This window comes from Limulus polyphemus, unplaced genomic scaffold (assembly GCF_000517525.1).
Source record: "Limulus polyphemus unplaced genomic scaffold, Limulus_polyphemus-2.1.2 Scaffold4831, whole genome shotgun sequence".
Classification (NCBI taxonomy): domain Eukaryota; kingdom Metazoa; phylum Arthropoda; class Merostomata; order Xiphosura; family Limulidae; genus Limulus; species Limulus polyphemus.
This window is the reverse complement of record NW_013670441.1, coordinates 56,198-66,100: the sequence shown is the minus strand read 5'-3', so window position 1 is coordinate 66,100 and position 9,903 is coordinate 56,198. Positions and strand designations below refer to the sequence as shown.

The 9,903-nt window shown below is 35.2% G+C and overlaps 1 protein-coding gene across 1 annotated transcript in view; it reads left to right on the top strand.

Annotated features, from left to right (window-relative positions):
- Positions 1-9,903, top strand: part of LOC106471746 (phenylalanine--tRNA ligase alpha subunit-like) — a 31,218-nt gene that overhangs the window by 10,780 nt on the left and 10,535 nt on the right. The window contains exons 6-8 of the mRNA XM_022400355.1: positions 1,140-1,268; positions 1,553-1,668; positions 3,417-3,501. Coding sequence (XP_022256063.1) covers positions 1,140-1,268; positions 1,553-1,668; positions 3,417-3,501 — 330 coding nt within the window. The remainder of the gene's footprint in view (positions 1-1,139; positions 1,269-1,552; positions 1,669-3,416; positions 3,502-9,903) is intronic.

Here is a 9,903-nt window from a genome sequence, read left to right as displayed (position 1 = left end):
TATATATATATCTATGAAAATAGAAAAGATAGAAAGTTCTTATTTTATATTCCAGCTTGTCAATTTTTGTAATTGGAGTAACTAATTCGTAAGAAACTACAGATTTTGTACTTGGACATCACAAACATCTAATTTGAACCAGTGCTACATTCAACATACCACGCGACACATAAAAATCAATATTTAGGTGTTTTTAATAATTATTTTAAATTAAGAAATTAACTAATGTATAATACTAAAATTTGAATTATAATCTACAGTTGGATACCAAACATATTGATATACAAAATTGGGAAAAGTTTGTTTGTAAGAAGAGGTATCTCTTGGAAATACATTTTTCAGTGTTAAAAAATATTAACTTTCAACTTGTGCATCAGGTCACCAAGACAAAGGTTTTTCATTTTTATTCTTTCTGTTATCTGATTAACATCATATTAAATTTGGAGCAATTTGGTATATGACTTGTTTTTATACCTATGAATAAAAAACTGATTTTTTAAAATTTTTTTTTACTCTTTCACGTCCCTCTACTAAGTTGGAAATTCATTTTTCAAAGTTTTCTTATGAAGCATTCTTGTGTCACTCCAACATTTTTAAAATACAAATTACCTTGGAAACATTTTTTAAGCGACTTTGTTTTACCATAGATTTTAGATTGAGTAGCCTTAGTAGAGCAATCTACTGAAATGTGATTAGCAGTGAAAATTCATTAAACTGAATTACAATATTTTCACAATTCTATTTTGATTTTTCCATGTAATAGATATCTTTGTTGTTATTGATAAAAACTATGATTTTATGGATTCATTAGCTCGTCAGTTTTCTCAAAGCATGCTCACCATTGGTGACAAAATAACTCATTTTCGTTAATGGTGTATTTAGTTTTACATGTATTCTTTGGTGTTTTCTATTCTATTAAAAATACTCAAAGCTGGCAGTGAAAAGATTAGCAACATTTTACAGAAAAGATGTACTTCAATAAAACAGATGATTGTTAAATATGTTTCTTATCAAAAACAGTTTTATAAAATCAATACTTACTGAATTTCTATCATACCCCTTGACCACTTCTGTTACTGCATCTTTGACTACTCTCTTTAAACACTGAACAGAATTTATTTTTCTTTTTTGTTTAACAGAGGCTCATGGAAGGAAAAGAAATTTAAGCCATATAATTTTGATGCCTTGGGAGTTCCTCTTGAATGTGGCCATCTTCATCCTCTAATGAAGGTTAAAACAGAAGTGAGGCAAATTTTTTTAGAAATGGGGTGAGTAAAGCTTACTTTGTAGTATTCATAACTAAGAAATTGGAGATAAATGTATATGAGCTCAGACTTTTTTTTTTGTTTTTCTGTACTCTCATCTTGTCAATTATAGAAGTTTCAGTCTTCATCTGTAAAGTACATTGTATTATTAGGATATCATAAAAATTAAATGTTGACTACAAATCCACTGTTTTGTTTTGTAAATATTTTTCTGTGTTTTAATCATATGTTACATAACTGTTTTGTTTTGTAATTAGTTTATCAAACTACTTTAACAACTTTTCTAGTTTCACAGAAATGGCAACCAACAACTATGTTGAAAGCTCTTTTTGGAATTTTGACACACTTTTTGTGCCTCAAAAGCATCCAGCTAGAGACATGCAAGACACCTTCTATTTGTCAGGTAGAATTATTGTTATTATACAACTTAATTTCTTCATGTTGTTCTGTTGACAAAGAAGTAACTTGTTAATTTAATATTTGCTATTTAAATTGCTGTGCTTTATTCATTTGAGAAGGAAAGTGATTTCTTAAAAAACTTCTAAATAATGTTTGTCCTTTGGATAAGTACCAATTTTGTATTTAAAAAATAACAATTCAAGAAAGTGTAAAGCTAATGGATAACTGCAAGTTGTGTAACATGTAGAAATGAACAACTGTTATTTTGACCTTTTGTTTTCTTGTCACAACCGATTAAACCATTTGTACTGTACCGGATTCCATTTCTACAGAAGTTTGCTGTAACTATAGTAACACCCATTTATGAAAGGTCCTTCATATTTTACATTTATTTCCTGAGAATTTCCATTGTTTATCAGAACAATTCAGGGCAAGTATTACAAAGTGTCAAATTAATTCTTTTGTATTGTTATTTGTACTCACAGTTCAATTCCTATAAGTAATTTAATTAAACATCAAGATGTACTTTCTTAAAGATAGCTGGGTTTTTAAACACTTCATATTATGTTCCTTATAAAAAATGTTTTTGTGGCTTATCTTTTTCAATAATTCTGTATTCTGTCTATCAGGGAGGTAAATATAAAGAAACTATAAATAATTATTTCACAATATACTGTACTAAACCTTGGTAAGCAAGAGTTTGTGAAATAGTTGCTAATACTAACAATGTATGGGTAATAACAGTAAAAAACAACAGGTTGACATGATGTTTGGGTAATAACAGTAAAAACAACAGGTTGACATTTCAATTAAAATCTTAATTTTTTTTTCCTGGGACAAAACCAGGTTTTTTCAATTTTTAAATTATCTGTTCTTAGTATGGAAGTGAATTATGTAGACATGCAAGGTTTGTGTTCTGAAGGGTGTGTTAGTTTTTTTTAAGTATTTGTGATTTGGGGGATTTTTATTGATTTGATTGTCAATTAATTCAGTGGAATGTTTGTTTTTAAACGTTTATCAAAGACTATTTTAAAATATGTTTTAGCTTTACTGAACTTGGAGGCAGTAAATTTAAGTGAGTTTAAAGAGAAAGCTTAAGTATATGAATGATAAGGGCTGGCTTTAAGATTTATTTTATTATAATTTATTTATTTATACTTTTAGTTTAGTTTATAGGATGGAAAAGCCAAGATGGATCAATGGGTCCCTTGTTGTCTTAAAATGTTGTTATATATTTTTTTTTTTAAATGTTAATTTCTGTGGTATTGTGCAAAGATCTGTCAAGCTGGGTTTGAAATTTAATATGTAAATATAAAGTGTTGAATTGTTGTGTTGGAAATTCTTTGTATTTGATATCTATCTGTTGTCATTTTATCAGAAAGCTTGTGCATTTATTTAAACTTCATATTTTTATTCAATTTTAATGCAAATCATCTTGCTGAGCAACGGTAGATTATAAGTGATAGTCAATTGCAATCTTCAGATAGGAGTACCATAAAGGTAGATGGTACTGCTGGTTGTTTTCCCTCCATCTGGTTAGCAGCTCAAAATTAGAAATGGATGTGCCTAAACCTTGTACTCTCTGACCTGGACTTGCAGCTGTTGTGTCTTATAAAGTGATGATCAGGTTAAAAATACTTTGTGCAAGTAAAGAAATTTCATTTATGAAATATAATGGCTTCATGTAAAATATTCTTTGGAATAGCAAGATAGTTAATGCTTGCCAAATAAAAGATTTATGATTGTTCACAGATCCAGTACATGCTAATGAGTTCCCTCTAGAATACCTGGAACGGGTGGAAACAGTCCATTCTGTGGGAGGATATGGCTCACAAGGGTTGGTTATTTACAGTTTCAATTATAAAGCAGTCAGAGAAATTAATTGATGAGGGAAAAAAAGCAAAACACATTCTTCTGATAAGGTACATTACTTCCACTCACCTACATAGCTATTTTCATTCAGTGCTGCCATCTGTTTGCAAAATTATTTTCACATGCCACAAGCCTTTTACTCCCACACACTCCTCAATTCACATGGTTTAACTGATTCTTGCATGCAAATTATCATGCGACAAATCTTCACCGATAGTAGTGCCATACATGAACATGACTCGTGACTGTTGTGTTATTCTACCTATCACTTCTCATTTGGAAGTGCTCGTGTTTGGATGTTTAGTATGTACTCTCTTCAAGTATTTTTTTTTTTCTCGTATCATCATATCAATTTCTCTCAGCAAGTTTACTATTTATTATACACTACTGATATTTATAACTTATTCGGAAGTGGAATTATTTTAGATTTCTACACGTTTCCTATTTTTTTAAGTCACCACAGTTGTGTTTGGTTATTCATTTTGAATTATGAATTCCGAATTCTAAGTTATCACTTCAGGGGTTATATCTTCTATCAGCACAATTACACAGGCTTCAGATGATGGTCCTCGATAGGAATTACACTGGTTTTACTTCGTTGGCATATTGATTGAGTTTGGGGGCCCACACATTTTGAAATACAGTCCACCTACTCTGGAAAGACAAGATGTTATACTGTTATGATTTTTGAATATTTTTACTGTTAATATTATTATCTGTAGTTATTTGGGTTCAATAACATAAGTTTAGTTGGATTGGTCAATACTAATAGTCAAGTTCAGGTTGAAATTAGAGCTTATTTGTACCCTTTTCCTATAACATTAGATTAGGCTTAACATTGGTTTTTGTTATTTTAGGATTATCCGTAATTCATCTTTCTGGTATATCGTAAGTTAGGTTAATTATATTGTCTTCAGAATATCACATCTCATACATGTGTTCTTGTCAAAACACACTTAATTTTATAATATAATGTCTTTCATTTTCGTTATTATTTATTTTTTATACTTCTTCATCTTACCTTTGCTTGTGTGGCCCTAGAAGCCGGGGTGCGCACATATTTCTTCTGCTGATATTGTACATACTAATTGTTTGATTAGGATTTTTTTACATTAGAGCTTAGTGGTGTATTTTATCTTGCACTGTTCGATTAGGCTTAACAATTGTCCATTATTTTTGGTTTTCCTGTAGTTCATCTTACGAGTAAGTTGATAATTAGATTAAGCATTTTGTTTTCTTCAACACATAGCATCTAATACATATGTGTATTTCAATACACACTTACTTAAGTTTCCCTTACATCGATTATTTAATTTTTGTAATTCTTTATAATTTATACTTCTTACAATTATTTTAGTTTGTGAAGACCCCTGGGGGCTTGCATACCCTCTCCTGATATTACTTCCTCCTACAACTGCTAAACCCATTTAAGATTACCTAGATTTTGTCAGTTTTTCTACACCTTATTATGGCTTGCTTTCCCAGGCCTCTACTGCGAAATCTGCTAGGCATACCTCAGCCTTTTTTACATATGTTTCACAATAAGTTTTCCCCTCTTTCTCCAGACATTACTTTTCATGGTGAGAATTTTGTCTCTTTTGGAAGAGGATACTTGCATGCTTTGCCTACACAGGTTTTGGTTCATTTTGCCTTAGCTTACCATCAGGCAGATTTAATGATGCTCCTACAGGAATTGTATGCCTTCCACCTCCTTTCTTAGGCATTCCACCTATGTCTAAGGGGCCCCCTAGTGGCACAGCAGTATGTCTATGGACTTACAGCTCTAGTAACTAGGTTTCGATACCTGTGATAGGCAGAGCACAGATAGACCATTGTGTAGCTTTGTGCTTAACTACAAACAAACTATATCTAGGGGATTTTCATGATATACCTCCACACATGGCTTCTTTGCTTTTGGGTTCTACTGGTGGGACACTGTCTTGTACTGTTTGTTTCCCATCCACTTCTAATAGGGACTTACTGTTGGCTCTTTTTCTCCACTAGTCCATTTTTTGGAATTACTCCTGTGTGCATTTAGCACACATGGGGTTTCTGAGATGCTATATTTTATTTGTTTCATTCTGTGACATTGCCACCTTTATTCACATTCCATATCTGTCACCTTCCTGTGATACCTACAGGTTTCTCCATTCTTTGTGTCTGCCCAATGCTGATCACTTCCACCTCAATCACTTCTTGGTTTTTCCCTGTTTTAATATATAGTCTTCCATCACAATTGGGTTGGACATTTCTGCAGGGCTGAGAATGGTACACGTTCTTATTTTCATTTCTCGGGATGCTATCTTAGGTTTTTTTCCACATGTAATTTAGTACCGGCTTTGTGCATTGCCCTTCGGACTTGTTTGGTTCTGTAAGTCTTTGTTCAGGTGATCTGCGATATAGCCGACTTCTGCATTTTGGGTTTTTTTACTAACAACGCTACTTGGACGTTTGGCTTTGGGTAGCTTCTTTAGAATGGTGTAGTCATAACATACTCACCTGCTTCTTACACAAGCAGCTGGGGTGATTGGATTTTCCAGTTCGATGAGTTTTATGTGTTACCTACCTAACAATCATCTATTTGAGGAGTTTTTTTATACGCCCACCTATGTTGGGACCATTTATTCTCCTCCTTGAATGCATTTGTTGGAGCTTTATGTTATCCACATCATTACGGTTAACTCTCTTACTGTTAGCTAGGTTCTAGGGGGATATGGCTTATATGGAAGCACTTCTCCCTTTGGGTCTGACACATTTGCCATCTTTTCAAAAGATGCTGCATGACCCATGGTAGGGTTTCTTTGGATTATCCTCTTAACTTTCCTCCATCCCTATTTGACTATATGAGTTGTTTTAACATCTCCTTCACATTATCGGGTTGACTGTTTCCTTCCCTTCATCCGGATTTGTTTCTCTTCCCTAATTCTCTTCTCCCAAGTTGGGGTGTGTGGGTCGATCAACAGGAGGCTTCAGGACAATGGTCTATGGATTATAGGTCCTACCATGTTAATGCCCTATCACTTTTGCAGTCCAACATGTTTTAGCTCACTTTCCTCCTCTTGACTGAATTGGACTAATCATGTTTCATTCTGAATATTCGATGGTGGTGGCTTATTTCATTCTCCAAGGGGCATTCGTTCTTGTTCCCTCTGTGGTAAACAGTAATCTTCCTTTCTGAACCCACACATTTGACATGCATGTCCTGTTTCTGGTACTTCACACTTGTTACAGATCACCTTTCTAGTCTCTCAATTCTCAAATTTTTGGTGGTTCTCCCTCCTGTGGGGTACTCATCCACGGGAAGCATTTGACTCTTCTTGATTCCAAGCTACCTTTTTTGTTTTCGGTCTTGTTTTATCATCCACGTGCTGTTGATACATCCAGTTCATAACTTTAGTTTTCTCATTCTGTCAGTCTTTCCAAGATGATTTTAATCATCCATGTCTCTCCAGATAAGGTCTTTCTGATTGATCCTTCCTAGCTGGCGCAGATCTGGTTTTCTTGACTGTTTCGACTTGATATGTTTTTTTTTCTGGATCGATTTTACTAACCTCTACTTTGGGGCTTATGTGGAATATTCTTTTTATCAGTTTGTTTCTTGCCATCTTCCACCTTTATTCTCAGTCATTTCTGGATGGCTTTCTCTGTTCTATACATGCTCTAATTGCTTCATTGTTTTCAAGGCTTTTTTTCTGCTGACTCCATTTCTTGCAGTTTTATTCCCTTGCACCACTCCTCTGTTCATAATTTTTTTCCTTCCTCCCTTACCCATTGGATTTGGTTTATAATTCAAGTGGCATCTTATTCCTTAAGTACCTTTTACCTGCATTTCAACCCCATCGTCTGTTGGAGGTACTTTGTCTGTCGACCACTGGGACTAAATCTCAGACATTCATCTCCCATTATCTGCTTTGGGTAGCTGTTTCTTCCTCATTGGGTTACTATCTTCCACCTGTCACCATCCTTCACTCTTTGGTGAGACTGTAACTGGGTAAGTTTTCTTTCTTTTGTTATATATATTATTTTTCAGGGGCCTGTCCCATGTTTTGACCAGGATCTCACTCTGTGGTGAGTGGTACCTGTCCAGGTATACTTAGAACTGTACTGAAACCCGCACTGTAAGGCCATGTTGACTTCATTTTCATAATTTCCATGGCCACAAAAGGCACACCGTTCTTTACAACCACAAAAAGTAGAGATGGGATGTTCCACAAGATTGCTCATAGGTTACTTCTTGTGATATACTTGCTTCATAATTATGCCTGTTCCAGACTGCCAATCCCTGCCATTCCTTAAGTTGAATAAATTAGGTTTGGTCTGCTTTTCAAAATAGGGTTTCGTGGTTGCTCATTGCACTGTGTGAATGTTCTTCCGGACTCTCCACCCCCACCCCCATTTCTTCCAGTGGAGTAAGAGAGTCCTTACATCTTTCCAGTTCCAAACTGCTGTGGTGGTTGTCCATGGAGGCATCCTCCTGAATGTGATATTGATATTTGATACAAATAATGTTAATATCATTCAGTTCTGCTGGTGTAGATGATGATGTTTTTCAGTCTGATGCTCCATTTTTGTACGGGTTTATCCAAAGGGATGTTGAAGCTTTGGAGTGAGCCATCATAATTGCAGTTCACCCCTTTGTTTGAGATCCCTCATCCTACCACCTCATAGATGTCAGTTCCCAGTGACTAGGTTTTCGATTCAGAGCTGAACCAATCAACTTAAGTCCTTACACATGTATTATAGGCGTCTCTGTTCTTCACTCAATTATACTCATGTGCCCTCCATTTGTGTTGTGGGTCATGGTGGTCAAACTTGCAAACTCATATGGTTCTTCCTCTTATGCTAACCCTTGATGGTTTTCATATTCCAAGGATTTTTGGATTTAGTACCGAACCAATAAACATATTGTCCACACTTCTGTTGTGCTGATTGGGATCCCTCATCTTACCTCCATATGGATGTTGGTTCCTGGTATTTTGAGTTTTTGATTTAGAGCTGAACAAATTGACATGATGTACTCACACATGTAGTGTGCTGGCATGATGCAGTTCACCCTTTCAATTGGGATCCCTCATCCTACCCCCACTTGGATGTCGGTTCCCAGTGGTTGAGTTTGGATTTAGAGCTGAACCAATCAACATAAGTCCTCACAATTTGCCTTGAGTGCACTACCCCAATGTTGTGGGTCACGGTGGGGGCATTTATTGGTTGCTCTGCTTCTTCCTCTTGCGTTACCTATTGATATCTTTATGCTGATGATGTTACTGTGTTTGAGGTGGTTTCAGTTTGTTTGATTTGAGTGGGCTATATATATGTATTTCATTCTGTTCACAGATCAGTGGTGGGATTTCTCCCTCTGGTCGGCTGAACTTGAGGTGAGGACGGTATGATCCTCTTTCCTACCCTTGCATGGATGTTGGTTCCCGGCAGTTGAATTTTGGATTGTAGTTGATTAACGACAGTATGATTTTCGTTTTATCAGTGGTTGAGTTTTGGGTTCAGTTGACTTGCTGTGCATGATCCGTCGTGCCCTAGCCTTATTTTATCCGCATTATGTTCATCAGAGAGATTGAAATAATAACATTTTGTGGCTAGGATCACTGTGCAACCATTTTCTCTCCCATCAGGAAGGGCTCCTCATAATTTTCTGCCTGGATCTCTCACACTTTTTCCACATCTGGGTGAAGAGTATACCTGGTGCAGTCTCCCACATCTAATCCTCTTACTAGACAGTGTACTTCAGACACTTTGAAAGGATGCTTATACTTTCTCCCTTTCACCAGTCCCTCCACCTATTCAATATGGGATTCTAGCTCTATGTATGTGAGTGGAAGTAAAGTAACTTGTTGGAATTATAATTTTCCTTCACTGAAAATGTATTTCCACTCACACTTCCCACCCTTCCTCCCCACTGTCAACTAGTGCTTACTTTTCTGTCTCAACTAGAAGTGATAGTTACGTAGAATAGCATAGAGAGAGTCATGTGGGTGTGTTACATTATTATTGGTGAAGGTTTGTTGCATGATAATTTGCATGCGAGAATCAGTTAAACCATGTGAATTGATGTGTGCGTAGGAGTGAAAGGCTTATGACATGCGAAAAAATTTTTGCAAGTAGAGGGCAGCACTGAACGAGAATAGCTATGTATGTGAGTGGAAGGATCTGTCAGAAATACATTTGTTGTGTAGGAAAATTATAGCTTTGATAAGTCTATGTTTTATTGTATTTTGGCACTTGTATATAAAGTTAAAATCATAAATAATATTCAATGTTAAAACTGGTACACAATTAAAAACATTTTATTTAGGCCGATGTATGGCCTTCAAAAAGTTGATGATTCTACATGTTTTGACGTTGCAACATCATC